General features: G+C 36.7%; 1 protein-coding gene across 1 annotated transcript in view; it reads right to left on the bottom strand.

The window, feature by feature from the left end:
* LAMA2 (laminin subunit alpha 2) overlaps positions 1-25,268 on the bottom strand; it is a 620,419-nt gene that overhangs the window by 69,900 nt on the left and 525,251 nt on the right. The window contains exons 43-48 of the mRNA XM_073893912.1: positions 23,281-23,383; positions 14,476-14,592; positions 12,418-12,600; positions 7,749-7,903; positions 1,689-1,832; positions 563-696 (exon numbers count right to left, since the gene is read on the bottom strand). Of these exons, the coding sequence (XP_073750013.1) occupies positions 563-696; positions 1,689-1,832; positions 7,749-7,903; positions 12,418-12,600; positions 14,476-14,592; positions 23,281-23,383 (836 nt within the window). The remainder of the gene's footprint in view (positions 1-562; positions 697-1,688; positions 1,833-7,748; positions 7,904-12,417; positions 12,601-14,475; positions 14,593-23,280; positions 23,384-25,268) is intronic.

Below are 25,268 nucleotides of genomic sequence, written 5' to 3'. Positions count from 1 at the left end.
AGGACTGAGGACAGGAATGGGTTCTCTACGTTATCTACACACTGTTGGAAGTTAATGGAATGAAAGCTTCAGACAGAATCAACCAATATCCTGTTACTTACCATTTTAAGTAGCGTGGATGCGACATGTTATATATTCATGCCAGCATTTAGATATTGCACCTGCCTGTAGGCAAGGTTGCTGTGTAGACGGGAAGAGTAGCTAAGCACCAGCAGTAGCCCTCATGCTCTGGCTTGTTCATAACGAGGGCCAGTCTCAGTGCTCCTTCTTTGGGGGAGATAGTATGACTGAGAGTATGATAGCATGACTATGAGACAACCAGATGAATGGTCCAAAATGGATGGGTCATTCTGGTCAATACGTGGAAGATGTGTAGTTTCCAAACAGATACTACAAAGACACCCATTCAAACACATTTGTACATGGACGTATAATATATAAATTTTGTATACATGCATACATAGCTACCTCCTTAAAATGGAAAGAAGAGGTTCCTTATAAACTGGGAAACTACTTCCAAATTCTGTCATTTAACTGTCTTAATCTTTATTGAGTTAGTTACCTTGATGCCTCAATACGGTACCAATAAGAGTCATCAATAGTCAAATCTGGGTACTCTACACGTCCAACTCCAGATCCAACATCCCAGAGGAAGCTTACTTTGCCTTTCCGCATTTCTATAGCCAGAAAGTCAATCTGGTTCAGAGAAACACAAAAACAATAGATTCAGATATCAGATACCCTGAAGAGGCCAACAGAGTTCTTTTCAACAGGTGCTATTTATAGATATGTGAAATAATTAGAAGTCTCACAATAAAAATTCCCAAACGGTATGACTTATTATTAGGTATGATTAAGTCATATTTTATTATTGTATCTTTAAGGCAACACAGGTATCCATACTGCTGAGGCATATGTGTTAATTTAACCAATTCTACTTTGAAACAAAAGTCTTTTCTCATTCTGGTTCTTGTGGAAGGGACAAAAGAGAATATGTGGATGCAGAATTCATTATTGTTTTCACCAAGGACACTGACATTTTTAAGGGGAGAGCTGTGATTTTTTTTAACCCAAGGTGACCTAAAATTTCTCAACTAAATGATGAGTATTGACTTAAGCGATGACTGGTCTGTTGAAAATTTTATTCATTTAGGAAGATTCCCATGCATACAGAGTCAAATGTTCAAATAAAAGGAATGAAAACTTTTGGGGGTAAGTGTTGGTAGAATCAACTTCTGTTTTTTCAGTTTGAGTTGTAAATTCTACATGAGTCAAAAGACTTTTCAATGGTAGGAAAAAAGTACACAATTTGTCATTTTCATTTAACATGAAAGTTCATTGTAATTTCTTAGGGACTTTTTTTTTTATAAAGCTTTATTCCTCTTAGTCCTCCTTCTTAAATAGTCAGACCTGAAAACATAATTCTAAGTAAATGCTTGTCTACTCATGAATGAAAGCAGATGTGCCTAAATACTGTAAAAAGTTTTCTTCATTTCATTTTTCTTCTAACTTAATCTGACACTTCAGAACTTTGCAAGATAAGATTCATAAGGTTTTCAAGTCTGAAAGGCTACATCACACAATTTTGGGACCATGTTATTAGATTCTATACATTTTCCTCACTATGAGGATTAACCTCTGCGTATTCACATATCCAGGAGACGGAACAAGCTGAACATCAAACTTACAAATTTGGCACTTCCAAGATAAAAAAGGAGGTTGTCAGCAACAGCTGTCTTTACATTGACAATGATATTATTGTAGCTTCCTTTCTTGATTTCCGGCTTGTATGTTCGAATGCAGTCACCTCCGGAAGACACAGATACTTTGATCTTCAAGAAAAACAAGGTACAAAGAACCAAGACTAAATCTCTCGGCAAGTTTGAAATACCTCCCAAACAACCACAAAACCATCATCATCTCTTCTTTGAAGTTATTTTTTTTTTATCATCAAATAGAATCATTAAATACCCATATGCAGACACCATTATACTCATTAATGAGGGCACAGAAGAGCAGCTTCCCACCAGGATTTTGACAATGAGCTGTTCACAGCCCCATATCTTGTTAGCACGCTACTATTTTTCGGAGCATGCAACTAACAAATTCTTACCTTCATACCTTCCTCCTTTATGAATGTGGGGACATTTTCAAAAGGTGATTTTATATGAAGCTAATGATAATGATCTTCATTAAGGTTGTTTAATAAAATTTTACGATTCAAATTTCAGTGATTTTGGTATCACTTAAAGTAGGACACCACTTTTCTTTCCATTTTCAAGAGGAAATTACCTACCCTCTCATGTTCTTACAGTTAGAAGAGGCCAAATAGATTTTGTTCTAGATGTTCTAACAATATGAAGAATATTAATCATGCTACTCAGGACATACATTTGAGAATAAATTATACCTATTTATTAAGTTGCCAGGAAATGAAATGGAAATAATTTTCAATGGTTATCCCTACTAATGTATTTAACAGCTCCTTTTTCTTTTGACTAGTACTTTAAAAATTACTATAAATTGCTAAGAAAGAATAGAACTGAACAGAACTGAAACTGTTCATATTAATTCTTACTTACATTTAGGGAGCCTTTCTTCAACCACAGATAACACTAGTTGATTATGGGATTTAATTTCCTTTGGTTCAGGTATACCATCAAAGGGGCATTTTCAGGATGGAAGTGTAGCTGCTTGGACACAGGAAGAAGCTGCTGCTTTGCTCCATGAAAGAGCTCAAAGGAGGAAGCAGGGAAAGGTGCAAAACTTTTCTTTGCCACAGATTTAAAAGCTCAGCTTCAGGAAGCCTCTTGGGTCTCATTAGTGGTGAATTTTCTAGCACTTTGTGCTACTCAAATAGTTTTTGCACTTGGGAGAAAACCAACTAGTTTTATTGCTCCCCCCATGAAAGGGTACTACAGACTCCAGATAAGATCACCAGTCTCCATATTATGGTGACACAGGAAGCATCTCCAAGAGTCTCATTAGGGAATGGGTACAGGCAGCCCCAGGACTCCTCCCCAAGGGTGGTATAGACTACACCGAAGAGGTGCTGGGTGAAACCTTTTTTTTAGAATTTAAATTCAATTAATTAACATATAGTAAATTATTAGTTTCAGAGGTAGAATTTAGTGATTCATCAGTTGCATGTAACACTCAGTGCTCGTTACATCACGTGCCCTCCTTAATGTCCATCACCCTGTTACCCCGTACCTCCCCTCCAGCGACCCTCAGTTTGTTTCCTATAGTTAAGAGTCTCTTATGGTTTATCTCCCTCTCTGATTTCATCTTATTTTATTTTTCCCTCCCTTCCCTTTATGATCCTCTGTTTTGAAAAACTGGTTAACTCTTAAAAAGAAAGCTAAGGAGGGGTTTTGGTTCTGATGAATATGTAAATTCAGATATGTCTGAGAGCTTCTGGGGATACAGCAGATCTGTTGCCTTTCCTACAGACTCTGCAGATGTCATGTATTTGTCTATTATTGTTTTGTCACCTCATCTGCTAAGTGACTTGCATCTTCTGCAGAGGAATCACGTGCTGGAAAGAAACAGGGGCTCAGCCTAATGGAAGCCTGCGTGGTGGCCCAGGGCTAGAATAACCTCAAAGTCTACTGCTTAGACTGGTTTCCTTGTCCTTGCCTTCCTCCTAGGGTTGGGGCCCACACTGCAACTCTGGTACCTGGAATGTTTGCTCTGCATTCTGGGGGAGACAGTCTTCCTGGTAAGTGTGGTTCTCCATCCGGAAGTTAGATCTTTGCTCCACAAATGATGGGATTTTCCTTCTACACAAGGTGCCGAGAGTCGGTGAATCAAAATGAGTTGCAGAAAAACAGAACCAGGAAATGTGCAACTTGTACTCTGGGTGTTAACACTATAGAGCACATGTGCAGTGAAGGTTGGCCGAGGGTGCTACATGGTAGAGGAGCAGCTATACAGAGGGTTATCCAAGGGCTCAGAGATAAAAAGTACAGGGCAAAGCAAGAGATAGATAATACGGTGGAGGGCAGGTAGGGGAAATGCAGCCTTCAGATATTTTTAATGTTCAGGAAAAGGTACAGGATATGGTGAGTTTTTAGGAATTGTTAGCAAGTGAACCAAAACCATCATCAGAGAAGACCCTGGCACTGAGTAAATTCAACATCTGAGGCAGGGTATAAGCATCATTGACATCATAAGATGATCAAAGAAAAGAAGTCAAGGTCTGACTGGAATTCATGAGTGGAGCTGAGCAGCAGATTGAGCTACAGGAAATCATATCCAAGTTCCTAGCGGGGCTGGATTAGTAATCAATGTGTGTGTGTGGTCTGTTTTATCCTTATTTCACAAATGCTTTATAGGTTTGGCCATCGAGCCATATTATGGCTAATTTAATCACAACTAACTTATTTTTGTTTAAAGAATACAATGTGGGGTGCCTGGGTGGCTCAGTCGGTTAAGCATCTGCCTTCGGCTCAGGTCATGATCCCAGAGTCCTAGAATCGAGCCCCGCATCAGGCTCCCTGCTCAGTGGGGAGCCTGCTTCTCCCTCTCCTCCCCGCTTGTGCTCTCTCTCACTATTTCTGTTGCTATCTCTGTCTCTGCCTCTCCAATAAATAAATAAAATCTTAAAAAAAAGAATACAATGTAATAATCCTTCTTGGTTGCTGTTTAGAGAAGAAATGACTGAATGTGGGCAAAATGCATGACTGTTTGATCACAGGATTGGTTTCTGTCCTTGCTTGGGTACACCTGGTAGAAATGATAGCGACCTCCATGATGGTGTGTTGAAAAGGGGATTACCAAAGTGTAGATGACAGAGCACTGAGTACCGAAGGCTAACTGAACTGAGGAAATCCTATCTGAGAATTGAAAGGCTAAGAGAGTAGCCATTTTAAAATGAAGGATATTTAATGGCAGTAGGAGTTAACAATTAATCTACTTTGTGGCATACTTTACATACCTAAAAAATATGGTTCTCTGAACAAAATGACGTTGTTAAGCCCTAAATGCCAGCAATTGATCTTGTAAAGTAGCCTATTGCTCAACTCTTACACATTTATATGAAAAACCCTCTGGATTTTCTGTTTTCTGGCTTGTGGTTTTGAATATACCCTCAGTACCTGAAAAATTCAGGGAGCCCAAACTCTTGGTCACCAGTCCATAGCTACTAATCTCTCCTTTAAAATACCTTGTGTTTTGATTTCCAATTGTAGAGATTTCTTAAACTAAAACAGGTAAATCAAAATACAGTATTTATAAATGTAACTAGGTCATTTGTTTAAAAAGAGTATCAGCTGCTCAATTTCAGAGTCAACAAACTAAAGAAAGCTACTTTAAAAGAAATGTCTTTAATTTCTTGGTCATATTGAATATGTGTCAGGGCCACATCCAGACACTCATACCAGGTTACAAATACATTTATAAAATCACGCAAATGTCATCTTCAATTAGTACAAACCTCTCTTGAAAAAAAAATTGGCTCGCTTACATATTTCTAACATCGTATAAAAAATAAGACACTTTGTTGTAACTTCCATTTCAAAAAATGATTGAAAATTTCCTTGAAGTCATGGACAATGGTTACTTTTTGTAGCATTTCTTTAAACCTGTCTTTCATTTTGTATTTTGAGACAGGTTTTATATACTTAACATGCCAGAATTTTATCTTTTTCCCTGCACAGGGGGAGGGGTAGGAGGCAGCACTCACAACTGATGAATATATGGCATATTTCTAGATTTCTTTACAAGAAGAAATAATAAAAATGACCAGATTTCCCCACACGATGACTAAGAAAATATGGCTAAGTGTGTGATTTGCCGGAGAATATTACTATTATTGCTTTTTAAAATTAATATTGCAAATGACAGGAGTGATATCTCAAGCTCTCCCTTTCTCTAGCTACTTCCACCTGCTACAGTTGGGGCTCTTATTAAAGTTATCTTCTTCCTAGTTTCCTCTCATTTATGCCCCAAATGACTTCTAAATTCATATTCAAAAAACACAGCTCTGATAATAGGACATTTCATGTTCAAGAACTTTCAGCGTCTCCTTACCAATAAGATTCATCTCAGGGACAATTCTGGCTAAACGAAATTGCTTACTTTGCCATCCAAGGCCTAACGAGACCTGGCCTCCATTGACCTTTCCAGTTTAATGTTCACTCGACCAACAATCCTGGAAAACTAGACCACTCTCTCTTGAAGTGATCCTGAAACTTTCTTTCCTCTCTGCCTTGGTTCATTCTCAGAATGCTCTCCTTCCTTACTCTCCCCATCCAAATCCAGCACTACCTCACTCAAGGCCTAGCTCAAATTCTTGTCTTTGTGAAATCTTCTGGCCCCTATTAGAGGGGATCTTTTCTTTCAGAACTTTATAGCACTTCCCATTGCTCATGCAGTGCAGCACACTATCTGGCATTACCTTAGAGTTATTTACGTACATGTCTTATTTCTTCTATGGTGTTACAAACTATGTAAGTAGAAGTTGCCTTGAATGTAGGAGATGCTTTTTCTACATGGGCTAAATCTTAGCTAACACCCCAAACCTTGAACTAACATCTACTTCTTTTCACTTTGTGCTTTATGTATACAATAATCTTATGTCATCACACTGCCCACATGGTTTTCAGACTGTAACTCAATATATGTGTTCTCAACCCTATCTGCTTCTTTCACTTTGACCTTATGTACATCATCTTGATGTTCTCAACCCTATCTGCTTCTTTCACTTTGAGCTTATGTACATCATTTTGACTAATTTTTTTATCATTTTCTAAATTTCCCCTTAGTCAGGCCTGAATTCCTTTTTAAAGTGCACCTTGAACTTACTGTCTTAACCTTGTTTAGAGGTATCAGCTATGTATAAGGAGGAGAAATGATATACTGCTCTTTGGGCATTATATTCTTGGCCACTACTCAAAAAATTATAAGTTGATGGATTAAGAAAGGGCATTTCTGGTCATTCTAGTTTCAAAGTTGTTCAGAAAATGGAACTTTCGAGACAGAAAACTTGGAGATCTAAAAAGATTTGCGTTTAAACCTGACAACATAAACTGTTATTTTTTTTTCTTCTATTTCTAAAGTCACCATGGGATGAATTTGCTAGTCTTGATAAAGTTTCACATTGGCACTTAGCAATTCTCCCCTGATTCACCAGGTTACTATCTTCTAGAAAGTTCTTCTCTCCTAAGAGTTTTCTAATTGGGTTAATAAAGAGGCAAATTTTGATACAAGTGAGGTATTCTCCTTTTTTACTCCAAAAAAAAAAACCCCACAAAAAACAAAAAACAAAAAACCCTGCAGAAATTGTAACCAAAATAATTTGTGTTGTTGTAGTACTCAGACAAAAAATATAGAAAATAATGGTTGTTCATTGCTATTACTCTATATAACCTTGTTCATTCATTGCTGATACAACCCTACTGGTTGGCCTTTTTTGCTTTCATCAAAAGCATCCATGCCTTTTAAACATACAGTAGTAAGATTTCCATTCTTGCTATTTGTGCTACTCTATTCAAACAATGATGAAATATATAAAAATTCCCATTTCTATAACAATAAATGGCGATTATTCTTCCTATGAGATGTCTTTTGAAATTTATGGAAAAAAAAATCTAATCTTTTTTCCTCCCCTCCCCCTAAAATTGCTTCAGGTTAAAGGAAAATAACCAGTGATTAGTCAACAGAATACACTGGAGGAAGGCATTCCCTCTGGGAATAATACCCAAAATGACAATCAATTACTGACACTGAAAATAAAAAGAGCTTACAGAATTAGCCTGTTTCCGGGCTTGGTTTATCAGTTCCTTTATCTCAGAGATGTTTTTCTTTAGGTTATCCTCAAGTTCCTTGATGGGTTTGAGTTTATCTATCAGACGATCAGCTTCTTGTTCTAGATTTTTCACAGTGGCATGGGCATCTGCAACTGCATAGGACAAGATAAGCACATACCACACATACACACAGAAATGAAAACAGTAGTAGGCTTTATTAAATAATTGAAAGGATTTCATCTTATTCACATGATAAAGCGGGGCGATGATTGCTGAAGCACAGTGTGTGATGGCAAATGGGGATATTTCAGTTGGGACTCAGGCAGGCCAAAGCAGAAGGTGTTAGAGATAGAGGACCAACACTCTGGCTTTGCGATCAAGGTGAAAGTTAGCACTGAAGGTAGAGAATACGATGACCTTAATTTGATGATTAATTTCCAGCTTCAGCCCATAAGCTAACCTTTATAGAATTTTAGTCACAGAATCAAGGAAATCAAAGTGTTTTAAAACGTCACTTTGTCTGTCCAAGCCAGAACTGTATTTAAATCAGGGTTCTCAAACAAAATTGGTTTTCTTTCTTTTTTCTCACGCTCTGTCTTTGGACGTCTTAAACAGACAAGCGATCAAAATGTCTTCGGAAAACATTTCAATGTTGAACAACTCTTAGATTGAAGGCCTACATTAAACTTTAAATCTTTCATGCTGCAGTTCATTTTCATTTTGAAGAATAATTGATTATCCTAATCTCTATATTAGGTTGAACCATATTAAACGGCCATTTTTATAGGTTCCAAAAAAGGTTGAATATCAACAATTTCAAAAGGGTTAATTAACCCCCAAATAACGGAAGGTTATCACTGATCCATAGACTTTCAGCATGTGCTTTTCACAGGAGGACAAATGACACCTGGAAACCAATGACTCTATCTCAAGGATGCCAGCCGTCTTACCCAAACCTTGCCATTCATTATCTGATCGAGCATGTACTGCTCTGCTTTTTGTCACTGTGACCCTAATGAAAAAGTGAAACTGCTTAAGGACCAAGGCTGTGTGCCCTGCTCAGCTATGAATGATCAGCTCTCTGGTGGCCAATGGACCACTGAGAACTAATCTCAGGAATGAATCAAAGGTGCTCAAAAGGAAGGACATGATTATTTTTAAATTTTTAAGCATATTTATTTATTTATTTTTTATTTTTTGAGAAAGAGAGTCGGGGGGGGCTCGCGCACGCATGCACACACAGGTAGCATGAGAGGGACAGAGAGAATCTTAAGCAGGCTCCATGCACAGATTGGAGGCTGAGGCAGGACTCGATCTCACGAACCTGAGATCATGACCTGAGCCAAAATTAAGAGCCAGTTGCTTAACTGACTGACCCACCCAGGAGCCCCAGAAATTATTATTTTTAAACTAGGCTTTGAATTCAGTATTTTGAACTCATGCTCATAAATATGAACAATATTGTAAGTGATGTTTGAAAAGGACATAAGTCTATTATAAAATTTAACTAACAGAGTTGCTAGGTCAAAGCCTGAAATGCAGGTTACTTGGGTCAAAGCCCTGGTTACATAATTGTATATTCAACACAGACACAGTTACCCCTTTGTTTTGTATACTTTTAATAAGCCATTTGTCCATTTTCCCCTTCCTTTAATTCCCCAATATTACCCTGATATTCTACAAATTATTCTGGAATTGAGAAAAAAATGATTTAATTTAGATTCATGGGAAAAAGAAAAAGGGTAAAGCAAAGACTATTTCAGCTTCATCCAAGAATGCATTCTTTCCTTTGAAAGCTCTCAGATTCTTATCAAATGTTTCCAAATGAAATCCAAAGGTTCCCACCTCCCTCATTTTTTTTTTCTTTCTCCTTCTAGCTTCTGGAGCAGTTGAGGTCTTTTGGAAATTATCTTCTTGACAGTTTTAAAAATAAAACCTCTGTGATATTGAGTCTGATAATTTTTTATATAGTACTTTTTAAAAATTTGTGACTTTCTTCTATAATTATTTGAGTGTATACATTTTAAAATCACTTTTGAAGACAGATTATGATAATTCAATGTTTTTCTAGAAAATTATCGATCTCTTTTAGGCTCTAAAATTCATTAGCATAGAGTTTTGACAAGTATTCCCTTATGTGTTAAGTCCTTCCCCCCCATATCTAGTTAAAGCTCCTTTAGAACTTTGCCTATCTGCACTTTATTATTCTTGAGTAAGCCTGCCAAGTATTTAAAATGTTTTATCTTTACACTCCTAAGGATTCACCTCTTGGATTTATCAAGTGTATTATTTTCCGTCTTCCAATTCACCATTTTTTTCATCTTCTTTAATTTTATTTTGTCTAACTTATAGGGTTGATAACCTAAATTGTTTATTTCAGTGCTGGTTTAGTAATGTGATCACACCCATTCTCCACTGAAGACAGCCTTGGTCATATTTCTCAGGTTTTGATATGTTGGATTTTACTATTATTATTTTCCATTCTGCAATTTTATTTTTGACTTTGAATTTAAACTATGAGATGTTTAAGAGAGAATATATCCCAATAATTGCTCATTTGATAAGATCTAATTTTATTAGTTTTATTACGTGCTTCTCCAAGTAGAATTCTCTAGAAGTTGAGAATAATTATTCATAAGGAGGGGGGAAAGTGAGCATCGGGGTGGGGGAGAGGTGATGACGACAACATACACTTAATCTATTTTAATCCTACTGCAAAGAAGTTGTTTGAACTTCAGTGGCTGAATCTGTCTTATTGGAAGAATTACAATTTAGTTCAATCTGTAGAAGAATTCTGTTTTCCACTTTTCTGTTGGTATCATACAGATATTTCACTAATTTCTATAATACCATTGAAAGCATTTTATATCAGATACATCCACATGCTAACGTTTTGTAAAAACAGATGTCTTTTTTCAATATATCTAATATTAATACTGTGACACTGGAAAGAATAGCTATATAAGGTTAAAGCAATACCAAAGCATGGTAACATGCAAAGCTGAAGCATTTGCAATAGGCAGTCAAGCGTAAAGTTACTGAAAAGTATGCAAGTAAGCATATACATACTGATTTCTGCAGGTAATTTCATATGGAAGCAAAACAAAAAGAAATTAGAAAATTCATCAGGAAATATTTTTATAGATTTTATAAAGCAGTGATTATCAAAAAAATGGTACTTTTCACAACAGGTACTAATTACAAATGCACCCTTTTTTAAGTAAAACAAGTGTGATCAAATAAAAATCCACGAACACATGTCAGTCGGTAGGCTATTGTTCATATTGAAAGAAACTTTATTATGATGTTCTAATAAGATAGAAAATGGACCCCATTGAATTAATATTACAGGTAACTATCTCTAGATAGAGGGTAGGGTCAAAAAGTTAAAGATAAATATTATGCAGAGGCCACTATCAGTTGAGAATCAATCTGAAATTGAATGGAATAATATTTTCAATTATAAAATAAGAGAATGACTTTAAAACTTATTTTCACTTGTGGGGTGGGAGATATTGTGATCTGGCATGCACTGGAACCATTTATTCGGATGGAATCTTTGAACTACAGAGAACAGCTAACTCTGGGCTTATATAAGAAAAAATGAAAAAAATGATTGTATGGCCTCTTTTTTTTATAAGAAATGGCAAATTATAAATCCTCCCTCGCTCTGAAATCCACATTATATATGTTTGCACTCCTCCTTGCTCTTTAAGGAATCATGCTAGTAGCATTTACTATTTTGTAGCATCATTAGCATTTGATTTGAGGCAATGGTGCTGAAAAATCAGCACCTGAATTATAGAACACCTAACGTCTATAACAGTGGTTTTGTTATTACACGCTACCAACATGTGGATACCCAATGGAAATGTTGGTATATAAATAGAGGGCTAGTCTCTTCAGAGGGACAAGTACAAAAAAAAATCAAGTCTCTCCTTTGGTGAAATCACATACTAAGATAATGTTGCATCACTTCGAAGAATGGAAAAAAGACTAGAAAAATCATAATGTTTATTGACTACAGCTAATAATTTAAATTATCATTATATTAAGTTCTACCATATTTTCTCAGTAAATCCTTATTAACTTGCTATAATTTAATGTAATACACAAAAGTTGTGAAGAAATATTGATAAACTAGATACTTTAACTTCCTGAAAACAGGAAGTCACATTTAAACATGTAAATTTAAATAATAAATTATTATTTTTGAATTTTAATGCATTTCAAGTTGATACCATTTTAATACCCTGTTCTAAGAGGCCTCCTGGTAAGTATGCGCCTTGACCTCTATGTTCCATAGAACTTCACCAACTCAGAGGATATAATTTCCCAAGTACAACTGCATTTTCAATTACACTGAAGGATTAAAAACATATTTGGCAAAAAAAAAAAAAAAAAGTATTTGGCATCCCTATACCAAAAATCATGCAGATTTTGATAATTCTGAATATCCTCTTGACTGGACAAAATGTGGATGAAGAAAGCACTAGTGCAGGGCCTGGGGACTTGGATTCTAGCCACTCAATTCCTGAGCCCAGTGTATGAGGAGAGCAGACAACATTGCTCTGGGGTCTCCTCCACCTCTACAAGTTAGGAGTCTAGGGTCTTTTTATAGTGTGAAGAAACACATGACATAATCAAAGGAAAAAGGAGATCTTACTGTTCTTCGAAGGATCTTTTACCACAGCATTTGTTTTGGCTACGCTGTCTGCTAGTTGATTGTAATTTTTCTTCAGGCCATCAAGGTTCTGGTGGAGATCTTTAATCTGTGCCAATACGTCTTTTGCTGTGTCATTGGCTTGTCTTGCTTTGTCCTTAACGGCCTGCAGTTTAGCAGCTGTGTCTGTTGGCAGGAGAGGGTATGAGGAACGAAGCAAAGGGTCTGGAGTTAGTGGCTCGCACCACGCCTGTCAAAGGGAGGTTGCAGCCGGCCGACCTCAGGGGCACACGCACAAAGGGAAAGGCTGAACTTTGTCTCATTCGGTTGGAGCAAATAAAGTAAATTTTTAGCTAAATTAAATTTTCCCAGGGACCTTTGCTATGAATACCTGATTAGCTCTTAAGATAGCAAAGTGATTATTCTAAACGTTCATTGTATAAGGAAGGGTATACTGTGATTTGCTGCTGAACATATTACGGAGAGAAATTTATCCACAAATCATAGTTTCATCAAAACTAGGTTTAAGATTTAATCTGCACATTCCGAAGGGGGAATGATGAATGAATGTACTTCAACTTAAAGATGGAGAGACTCTCTCAGGTATTTTAGACCTTGTGTTTATGTACTTATATTTGTTTTCAGCACTGGAAATTTTCAGGTATGTCCTTACTACTGAAAGAGATGACAAGCAATCCTGGACAGTTAGTTTTTTTTTTTTTTTTAATGTTGAAAGAGTAAAAATCATTAATATTTCCTGTGTTATATAAATGTATGCATTAGTTTCCTTGATCATAATTTGTATAAAAAACATATACTGAACATACAGATGCCTACTAGTATGTGTAGATTAGTGGTTAAGGCCACAGGCTCCAGAGTTAAACTGTGGGGTTCAAATCTCATATACACTACTTTTAACAATGGCCTTCAGCCTTCTGTTTCATTTCTTAAATTCCACATATGAGTGAAATCATATGGTATTTGTCTTTCTCTGATTTATTTCCCTTAGCATGATACTGTGTCTCAGTTTGTCCCCTGTAAAGTGGGGATAACACTATTAATTTTGTAGGATTACTGTGAGGATTACATACACTTAACAAGCATATTGAATAAACACTCAGTAAACATTAGCAGATTTTGTTATTATTGTATCACATTATTAAAATATAAAGGACAGTGTTTTCAGGAACTAATACCAAACAATAACGTCAAGTACTTACAATAGGTAGGAAGATATTACAGATATGGTTCAGCCATTAATGTTTTCAAAGCTGAAACATTTAAGGAACTGAACTTTGCCAAGAAAGATGCGCTGACTGTTGCCAGAGGGAGGGTTGTTGGGGGGAGGGGCAGGATGGGGGAAGGGGGGCGGGAGATACAGGCTTCCAGTTACAGAATGAATATGTCAAAGAAATAAATACACAGCCTAAGGAATATAGCCAATGATCCTGTATTCGTGTTGTATCAGGACAGATGGGAGCTACACCTGTGGTGAGTATAGCATAACCTACAGACTCACTGAATCACTATGTTGAACACTTGAAAATAATGTAACATTGTGTGTCGACTGTACTCAAAAAAAAAACCAAAAAAGAAGTAAAGAATGATGTGGGGAAAGGCTCTCATCCGTCATGTAGGTATTATAACCCCCTGTGACTTTGTGGCAGAACAACATTTTAGAGAACAGTACCCGTGTGATTTCATACTTTCCCATTAACATGAGATTACAAACAATATTATTTGTAATAATAATAATAATCTTATTAGAAAGATTTTATGGGCTGACACATGGAAGAACAGTAAAATAATAAGATGGCTATATTTTCCTTTTTGCAACATATACCAATGGATGTCAGCTAGGGTAACAAAGCATAAGAAATATCACAGGGTAAAGTATGGCTTAGTTTCTCATTCTCACAAGGAAAAATTCATAAGTAAGAAAACCAATATCTAATTTCCTGACAACGGTCCAAGTGAAATGTCAGAAAAGATGGTAAACGTTAGAACATTCTTTAATAGTACAGGTCAACTGACACAGTTTGCAGTGTCCCAAGTGCTTACCATTTGGAATGGCTGACAGCTTCCCCAAAGTGTCATTCAAAGCTCTCAGGAGATCCTCATTTCTAACATCTGCATTTTCTAATCTGGTTATTAAGCCATTCAGATAGTCATCATTTTCTGTGAATGGAAAACAAAAAAAGAATAAAACAATTTTAATCATCTGAGTTTACACATGTCTGATATGGATATGTAATTTCAGATGATTTTAATATAAGGTTTATAAAAAGCAGAACTAATTTAATTCCTTTAATTTATTGGCATCTATCAATAAATACATTTCAGATCATAATATAAAATAGGTGTTTATGAAATGACCATTTCACTCTTCAACAGGTTCAACAGCTATGTTTTCCTCTCAGTATCTGATCTTTATCTGACTTAATTTGAGGGTTTTCTATTGAGAAAAAAACTGCAAAAGATTCAATCGCTTATTGCATTTGTAATGATGCCCTCTTGACATTATTCCCATTAGTGTTACTTATTTTAAAAATTTCACGAAAATGGATCACTGGATTAGCTTTTAAAAATCTCAAATAGATATGACTGTTAAGTGGACTCTCCCAACTTCAATAAATACCACATTAATACATAGTTGAAAATGAATGAAAAAACAACTTCTAGTGCATTTCTGATAAACTGGTATTTTTGTTAAATAGAGAAAATAATATTTTATAAATTGCTCTCAAATAGGCTTTTTAGAGGTTTTTTATTTCTTGCTACCTTAGCATGATTTCTTTAACATTAAAAAAAATCACTTACTGGAGATAATTTAATATTACAAGTGTAAATTTTTCAACTTCTTTCCACTAGTTTTTAACATTGCCCAAACTTTGGGTTAGTTTGTATTATAATAGCAACTGAGAGCTTCAGAGTTTGAATGTAACAATATAAAGGGTAAAAGTTATAAAATCTTTTAGGGGAAAGAAAACAAAGATCCAATCTGCTGATAGAAGAACAGAAGTTTAGAAATTTTGCTTAGGTACACATCAAACTGCAAACGTATCTTAAGACCAAATCTGCCTTTTTTTTTTTTCAAACACTATTTATTAGTGACAAGTGGAATTCAATAAATGAAAGATATAAAATTCTGTGCTTCCTATAATACTTTTCACCTTTCCTGACTGGATAAAGCAGATCATTTCTTTAAAAAATATTTTACATAGTTTATTTTGCCATAATATTTGTTTCCTGGGGAGATGCAGGCTGATCGTTCAAATTAGCTCTACAGAAACGCAAAACGTAAATAAAAGGCAGAGTCCTCAATTACTTGTATGCTTTGCTTATATGCATTTGCTTGTATGCAGATCCCTCGTAGAGGCAGTGCACCTGACTTCTCAGGGGAACTGAGTGGGTCCCTGTCACCTTGAGAAGGATCCCTGCCCTTTACTGGCCTTCATCCGGGGAGAAGAGCAAAGGGAAAGGAAGATGAAGGATTCTTAACTATCAGCACTCTGGCTGTGAAAAAGAGGACTGAACATGTTAATTAATGAGCCACTTCATTTCATATAAGGCTTTTATAGGCAGACAGATTAAACCACTGTTATACAATAGTAATGCAAGCACATACTACAGATTAACACGTCTGCTTTTAAGTTCCAAGCCAAAGACCTGATGACATCACTGAAAAACAAAGCATAAAATATCTTAGCAAAGCACGGTTCGAAAACATCATGTCCATTTCAGTCACTAAGATGTTATTATTTTCAATTCCAGTGCCTCAAAATATACTTTCCAAGTAATTAGATTTTTCACCTCTGTCAATCATGATGCATCTTTCTTTTTCACTGTTTGTACTAAAATAAAATCTTTGGATAGGTTATTGAAAGTCTACTTTCAGAGAGAAAGCCAGTCTGATTATGACTGTGATCGCTATATGAATTCCTTGAGAATAAAGGGCTGTTCTTTCAATATTACCTTGGAAGTCTTCATCAATTAAGGAAATGGAACAGTACAAATTTTATTTCTTAGCTTCTTGATTGGATTTGATTTTTTAAATAAAGAAGCATTCAAAATGTTCTGACAAGCAAGATCTTCATGTACAGTGAAAGAACCATTCTTAATTTCAAGGACATCACTTGGTTTATACTATTTTATGCATTCGAATAGCAAATACTGGCTGAATAGTCAGGCTAATTATTCAGAAGAGAGATTGATCCGAAGAACATTGTTGCTGCTATTTCTCAAGTTCCAAAGCAGTAATTTTGATCCTCTGCTTTCTGTACTCGGGTCAGAATGTGAATATTCTGACCCCATTCTGATTTCTATGTTTCACCTATTTGCTTCGGATTCCTTCCTGATGGATCCTCTCCTACACTCCGATCATTTTTTCTGAAGTAGTTTCTGGAATTCCTTAAAACCAAATCTAAACACTTTATAGCTTTGTCAATAGAATTAGGTGAGTAGAAGCTGTGTACAGAAAAGTACTGCAGATTTCAAAATGGAAAACCTGCGAAACCATAGCAATGAAAATCCCCAAAAAGAAGCCCTCCAAGGTTGGCTTTAAATGAAAAGAGATATGAGGCACAGTTTATCTATAGCTGACATGTAAGGAAGATTGCATTTGACCTAGTTTGAACTGTAACATGACCAAAGAAACAGAATTATTAATAGTTAAAGAACATCCAACCTGATCCTTTAGTTGTAAATTTTGGAGAACAAGACACGGATCCGATTTATAATTCATAGCGATATTTTATAGGATTTCCTCTCACTTCTTCAGCTCTCATACCCCGTAGCTGTAGTTAAGACCTTCTCTTTATCTCCTCTCTAGATACCACACCCACCAAACCTCAAAGGCTACACACACATGCTTTTTCCGCTTTGGTTCTCCCTTTCCCACCCTGTCCTCACACATTAGAACACAAATGTCAATGGGTTTGGCAGACACAGAGCTCATACAGTGAGAGAAAGCAGCAGAGCGATAAGGGTCGACTGTGAACATTCCTGTTGATATCAGTTCCTTTTGTTGCCTGTCCACTGACTGTACAGGGTAGACATATTCAAAATAAAACTCACCAAAGTTGTAAGTCACTGCCACTCAGAGCACACATTTATTCATTTACCATGTTCCTGATGCCAGGCTGAATATGAATGACAGTTTAGTTAAATTAGAACTGATAACGTTGAGCTATGTTATGTAATATCTCAAAATAAAGCTATTATGTTACTTCTTTCATCATCAATAATGTCTTCTTGTACAAAATTCTCGTCATTAAAAATGCGGTGTGGTGCAATGACTGAGAAGTGGAAGATGAGGTGGGTTCAAATGCCATTTCATTTTTCCCTTTCTGTGTGTATAAAACGAGGATAGTGCCTTCCTTCATATGACTGATATGAGAAATAAATCTTTGGAAGTGTATGAGAAAGTACTGGATTTATGACCGGAAGTAAATGGTAACTAATTCACATTGGCTCGATGATTGCCCTGATGTAATTACCAGTTTTCAATGATGTTGAAACAGGTTCCAACTAAATATAAGAATGCTTTTTATAGATTTTACTGAAATGTTGACTATTGAATCTCATCTAGGGGCGCCTGGGTGGCTCAGTTGGTTAAGCATCTGCTTTCAGCTCAGGTCATGATCTCGGGGTCCTGGGATCGAGCCCCATGACGGGCTCTCTGCTCGGCACGGAGCCTGCTTCTCCCTGCTCCTCCCCTTGCTTGTGCTCTCTCTCGATATCTCTGTCTCTCTCTCTCTCAAATAAATAAAATCTTTAAAAAAAAAAGAAAAGAAACTCATCTAGTTAAGTTCTTCAAATGCAATTTTTATTTTTTATTTAGGCACAAACGAATACCTCAAGAGAATCTCTCATTCACAAAGGTGAAATTCACAGAATGGCTATTAAGTTTGAAGGGGTCTGGTTAAATGGAATCTACTGCCAAACTGCCATTCAGATAATATTTTGCGGTGAACTCCTTGATTACCATGACATTTGTCTTATTATGAACCAATACTCTGATGGACTCGTTATCACTTCTGATTTGCTTCTTTACCAAAAAATGAAGGAATATCCTCTCTTTAGGGTTTCTTTGTAAAAGAAGAATTTAATCCACATAACTTGTATTTGTTACAAATGTGTTTCATGTTTTGTTGTCAAGGCACCTTCTAAACTAGAGGACAGGTTAATCTCTGCAGCATTTCTCTGTGTAGGTCTGAAGCAGAAAGTTTGAAATAGGCAAGGAATCGGCATGAGGTCATGTAAAATATCTTGATTGTGACCTTCCTGATAATGAGAGATTTTGGCTACACTTGGGTATTCATCCACTTATTCATTGATCAAGCATTTGTAAGGATCGTGAATGTCACTGTGCCACCCTCTGGACTATGGCAGAAGCCCAGTGTTTTTGCCCAGCAGTAGGTAAAAGCATCAGCTTTGGAGACAAACTAATGTGGCCTAAAGTGTTGGTGCCACTATACAAATGGGGTGCATTCAGATTGTTGGTGTTTCTTCAAATGATTTTGTTTTACATACGAGAGGTGGCCAAATCTACCAAATTACATAATATATGATTGCTTGACACAATTTTCAATTTTATTGTATTATATTATGTATTATCATCTTTGCATATTTTAAGAACATAAGAGGTACAGTTTCCCTCAGGTCACTTTACTATAATTTTTCACTCACCTATCTAGTCCTTTGCCTGCTTAATATTTCTAAATCTTAAAATATCCAGAGTCTGTCCCCTAAATTAACCCCACGACCCAGGGCAGGAATCTGGGGCCTTGCTGAAGGAAGGACAGCTGCACAAGGAAGGAAGCCAGGTGAAAGTGAGACCCCGATTCCTGTCCCCAGCCTCCTGTCAATTGACTCAATGAGCTCGCTATGCCCAGTTTTGCCACTTTTTTGTATTTCTAGCCCCCTTTCATGACTTTACTCCCATGCTTCCCTTTCTCCAGTTGCTGTCACAAGTTTGGGATGTGTCCTGTCTCTGACTGCCTCTTCTGCCCAGAGTGCACTAGAGTGACCACGCATGGGAACCTCTGAGATCGCTTGGTTGGCAGGTTTATAGGGAGGCATGTTACGGAGAAACCTTGTCCTGATCTCAAAGGGCCAAATTCGGTCTTGTTCATCACGGGCACAGGGCTTGACCGGCCCTCAGTAACCGTCAGCTGCCACTGAATGTGCTCTTCCTCCCGCTAGAGAGAGGGTCATAGTGAAAAGTCTGAGGAGAGGAGGGAAGGGGGGGCTTGTCTGGTGGCAGGATCTCCAAAGACTTAAGAAACCAGAATAGAGATGAGGCGAATCCTCTCTTCAGCAAGGGTAACGAGAAACCAAAATGGCCAGAAGTTGAAACCCGCTTACAGTTCCGCTAGGACAAGCTCTGAAGCCTGACTGTGGGCCTGCAGGCTCACTGTGTTCTGGCCAGCAAGGTATTCTAAAAGACCTTGAAAAGAACCAGACAAGTACTGTCTGGCCCAATAGTTTCTCCCTTTCCATGTCTGCCACTACTTTTTCACTTTTCATTTTAACTCCTCAACCAACTCCAACCTGGCTTTATTATCTTTATTTCTTTATTCACACTCCAAAGGAGGAACTACAGCTCTGTATGAGGAATTGGCAATATCTTTGGGAAAAGACTGTATTGTTCTCCACACTACGGTCAGCTAGGGGATCCAAGCTTGATTTCATCCATTTAGTCCAACATTGTTTTTTGTCCACGGAACGGATTTTGTTTGTCCTTCACATGTCTATCTTCAGAAAGACTGATTCTGGCAAGTGGTAGTAAGTGAAGTCAAAAGGAGTATATCTTTAATAATGAAAGAAGGCTTTGGACAAAATTTAAATCCTGCATCATACTTTGGTTTAACAGCACTGCAGTATTCCTGTTTATTCTTTTTTTTCTAATCTAAAATAATAACAGAATCTTACCAGGTTAGTCAATGAAACTGTATTACATTCATGAAGGCAGAACCTTTCTGATACACTTGTCTAGACTGAAAGCCTGAGTGTTTGGAGGATCATAGTATAGAAGAAAAGCATTGATTAATTTGTTAAAAGATAATGTGTGGAATAACTTTGGTACTGTTCTTTGTGCTGGACAGTGCCATGTGTCATGCAGTTCACTGAGTCAGTATTTTTGGGTTTGGGAATTGATCTTTTTATTTCATAGGAGTGTCATCCATTTTACAGAAATGTTTTCTATTTGCTCCTTAGTAATTGAATGATTTCACTTACTTGGGCAAAGACAAAAATTAGGGATAAATTAAGAAGTAAATAATATTGAGAAGTTACTCTGTATAAGATACGGTATATAATTGTAAAATCTTAGTATTCTCAGGCTTCTAATATACCATCCTCTGCTTCATTCCTTGCCTTGTACACATTCCGTGAGAACCTCAACTGGCCATTTGATTGACAAACTCTCTTGTCAATCTGCAAAGGAGCATTAATTCACCTGCTGGTATTAATTCATCTTCTAACTCTCTCGATCATCAATTTGTCCCAAGTTCCGTATCTATCAAGGACATGATTTTAACCTCCGTAGACATTCAATCAGTGCAGTGTAGACTGGTTTCAAATTTCAAATGCGTACAAGGGCAAATTGACTTTTAACAAATGTATATTCAAAAATTAAAAAGCAAAACAAATTGCTCCTGGCAAGTTCAGACTCCCTCAAGGCAAGGACAGCATAAAAATGGCAGGGAGCAGCACTAAGTCATTCGTGACTAAAGCATGAACTCACCGGATTATACTGAATTGAACCAAGTAACAAATTAGAAATATGGAGGGTAGACTGGCCTCACCATTTTTATTCCTTCTAACTCCAGGCACCAGAGAAAGGGAAATGACTAAATCTCTATTTTAATAGCTGCTGTCAAGAGTTTTGCTCTGTAGGGCCTATTTCAGCAGTTCCTGGTGGTAATATATGGCATTTCCCTGATTAACAGCCATTTTATAACTTGTGTAATTGGCCACAAATCAGGGGAATGTCATAATGTAGCAAGAAAACATTCCCATCTCCGTCAGAGCCCTGGCTTGGATTTTTGGAGAAATTATTACTTGAGTAGTTTGTGGGTTTTCATTACTTTAAATAATGTACTACCTGAAGTACAAAAAAAAAAAAAAAAACCAACATTTAAACTAATGAACATTTCTGTCTCCTAACCTTTTCCACCAGGCCTGTCTTCAGATTTCTTTTTTTTTGGAAAAAAAAAATCTCTGAAAATGGAATTCTTTCTTTATTTTTATAACGCCAGTATTTTGGGGGAAATATAGGTGAGGGCAGAGCAGGGAGTGAGGGCAGGTGACTCGGGCATTCACCTCAGGTATAAAATTTAAAGGGACACCAAAACACTCAGTAATCAAAAATATTTTAATGCAATATTTAAAAAGATTAAAATGGATTCAACAAAGATCAATGATGAACAAAATATTAAACTTTTAAATAATACAGGACATCACCCTATACTTGCACGACCTAACCTCCCTCACCTCACCTTAATCCTTCCTAGCGCTGGGCAAAGGCCCTGGATGGGAAGGGGGGGCCACAAAGTAATGAGATCAACTCAACTTGCCCTAGAGGAAAATAGGTTTTGACTCTACAGTTACTCTTGAGGTTAGAATAAGAGCAAGCTCCTGCACAAAATCATGTGTACAGGGTTTTTTTTTTTCCCACCTGTGACACACAGTCCAAAGCATTTTGCTCTCAAAATACCATCACACGGACACCAGAAGTTGTAATCTCCTATCAGTCTCTATTAGAGACCACGGACAATTAGTTAAAGCATGACAAATATAAATGCTTATAAAACCTCTTCTTTTTCTAAGGTTAGCAAAGACCAATACCATTCCGTTCTTCTCAAAAATATGCTTATTTCCTGATTTGAGCTAGTCCCTGTGATATTATACACTAGAAAAACAACGCTAAAAAGAAGATCCCGTGTCCGTCCTCAAGAAGATGGACTCTAAGTACATGGTTGCAGTTTGACAAGTCTGTGAGAAAGGTACGCAGTGAGAAGGGGCATGTGGTTCAGATGGGGTGTCAAGGTTCCTGGGGAAGATGACATCTGAGCTTAATCTTGAAGGTCTGGTAAAAGGTAATTATACGAAAAAGAACGAAAGATGGAGAGGCATTCCAAAGAGAAGGATTAACACTCTGAAATACGGAGGCTTGGAATAGTAGTATGTTTTGGAAGGACCATGAATATTTCAGGAAGTTGGGGAGATGGATGCAAGCCAGAAAATGGCAAGGAATGAGGGTGCAGAGAGAAACAGGAGATATTTGAATGAAATAATAAATATGATAGCTTACCTAGAGAGCAGCTATATTGAGTAATACATTTTTAATGCAAAAACCCCTAATGGATTAGAGTAGATATTTTATACACTTTGATGATTGAATTAGGAAGAAAATACAGGAAAAATGTATTTAAAAAGTGTGAAAACTTTTCAGGAAACGTGACCACTAACAAATTGAAAATTTCGTAAGGACATTTATACTACATCTGCCTAACTCATTCCTTTGTGACTGTCATTTCTGAAGCCAAAACAAGTGGGGCTTGGTACTCTTAAAAACTTGTTATACTTTAATTTACAAGTCACCGTACTTTAGATATAAGTGAAATGATGTTATATAAATTAGGTCTAAAAATTATGAAATATTACCCAATGCAAAATGAGATGTGATGATAAAATGGCATAAAACTGGTGAGATAGTTTACTTGCATTAAATCCCAATAATAAAAACCATCATAAAAACTCTAGTGAAACAATTCCACTTTTCCAATAGTGTAATAAAATATCCTACCAAATAGAACTATGATTAGCCTGAAAATAATAACAAAGAGAGGTCACACTAACCTTTTACGGCATTTGCTAACTTCTTGGCTTCATTAAGAATCCCAAAGCTTTTCTGAAGAGAGCCTTTGGCACCTTCCTTTAGTGAACCCTGAGGACCTGTTGCCTGTGGACAGTAAAAGAAGTGTCACATATCAAAACCCACAGAATTATGGAGTAGACGTATCTGGCGGGCAGCTGGTATACAGAGCTTACTTTCAGGAAAGCATTCTGGGCTACAGACGTAGAATTATAAATTATCAGCACATACTGGCGATTAAAGTCAGGAGACTCTTTATTGGGAGAGGAGAACAACTGGAACAGAAACCTTAGGAATTTTAATTTAAGGGGTAGGCACTGGCAAGATAACAGATTCTAGAGGGCAAAGAGAAACCAGGAGAGCATGATATTACAGAAACCAAGGGATGCAGAAGTGACTCAAAGCATGATGGTTGGCAGTGTTGCAAGGACATAATTGGTACTGAATGCTATAGAATGGTTGAGCATATTAAGGACTGAACACATCTACTGACTTTATCCCTAAGCACATTTTACTTGAGTTATGTGATAAGTGGGGGAGCAGTTCCTATCCCCTTCAAATGAGGAAGAACACCGCTCCTTTTGAAAACACGTCTCCAAGCACTACAGCAAAACAAAATCTTCTAAATAACAATCTCTGAGCTACAATCATCTCCTAGCAAAGATGTATTTGTTGAGGCTTAGATTAAAAAAGATGACACAAAGATAGAAGAATGATATGGGAATGGGATCATTTAACTTAATATCTAGGGGTCCATTTTAATAGTGTTTGTTCCTCAGCAATCATCATGTAATACATTTATACCAAGAGATAAATTAAAGAGGATCTTAGTGTAAAGTTTAAATTGGAAAAGTATTTCAGGTGCAAGAAGAGCCAGAGAATGCTAAACTTACTGTTGAAGTTATAAAGCTGAATTCAGGTTATCCCAGACATAACACTCCAAATGATACTGGCAATGCCTCTGTCACTTTTTTTTTTTTTTAACCAGTCACATTATTTGAGCATTAAACTAGGAAAGATCATAGAATTTGTGACTATTGCGGTAAAATTTATTTTCAGGTCTTATACTAACAGCTCTACTGGTCACAGAACAGATTGATTACATAATACTAAGAAATCTACAAAAGGACATATTGGATACATCTACATAAATAAAAAGGGACATTGTGCGTATGTAGCTAGTACTTGCAAAAAGAGCGACAAATCCAGAAAATTATTCTATGGTGAATGGACAGTTTCTTCAACTGAGAACACAGAAATTTTTAGTCCTACAGTTTCCTTTGGAAATTAGATACACTAACATCACATAGTGTCATTTATCTCAAAAAAAATAAAAAAAAAGGAAAGAGCATCGGTGTAAGTGGCACAAATCCAGTGTACCTTACTTAAAAAAAAAAAAATAAGCCTTAGTTAGCTACTCAGGTTCTACATCTGTTCCAAATTTACATGCCATTCTTACTCCCTTGGTTATAAGTTTTCTGGATCAAAACAGATCAGAGGAAGGAAATTACAAAGAAAGAAGGATGAAGATTCTCTAAATAGGCACATGAAAGCCGCAGAAGTGATAGCTGACAATCTGTCTGACAATGAGGAAGGAGAAGTGGTCAAGCAGAGAAAGAAATTTAAAGCTCAGGAGTCCAAATCAATTTGGATAGGGATAAAGTAGGTTTCAGTAGATGCTAATATCATTGTAGTAAAATAACTAATGTTGGTATTGACGATCTTGAGCCACCCCGATGATATGGGTCACCCAGAGTACTAGATGAAATTAGGCAAAGATGGGAAAGGGAGGAAGGGAGGAAGGGAGGGAGGGAGGGAGGAAGGAAGAAAAACAGCCTTCCCCCTCATACCACCCTGAACGTGCCCGATCTCATCTGATCCCTGCAGCCTTGAGATGTGAATGTCTTTCTAGAAAAATACAATCTGGCAAGCATTTAACAACCACAATTTTAAAGCTTATCTTGGATATGCA

This window comes from Callorhinus ursinus, unplaced genomic scaffold, assembly GCF_003265705.2.
Source record: "Callorhinus ursinus isolate GAN/ISIS: 27379988/994484 unplaced genomic scaffold, GSC_fseal_2.0 scaffold6, whole genome shotgun sequence".
Classification (NCBI taxonomy): Eukaryota; Metazoa; Chordata; class Mammalia; order Carnivora; family Otariidae; genus Callorhinus; species Callorhinus ursinus.
The sequence above is the reverse complement of the archived record's forward strand: the minus strand, read 5'-3'. Positions and strand labels throughout refer to the sequence as shown.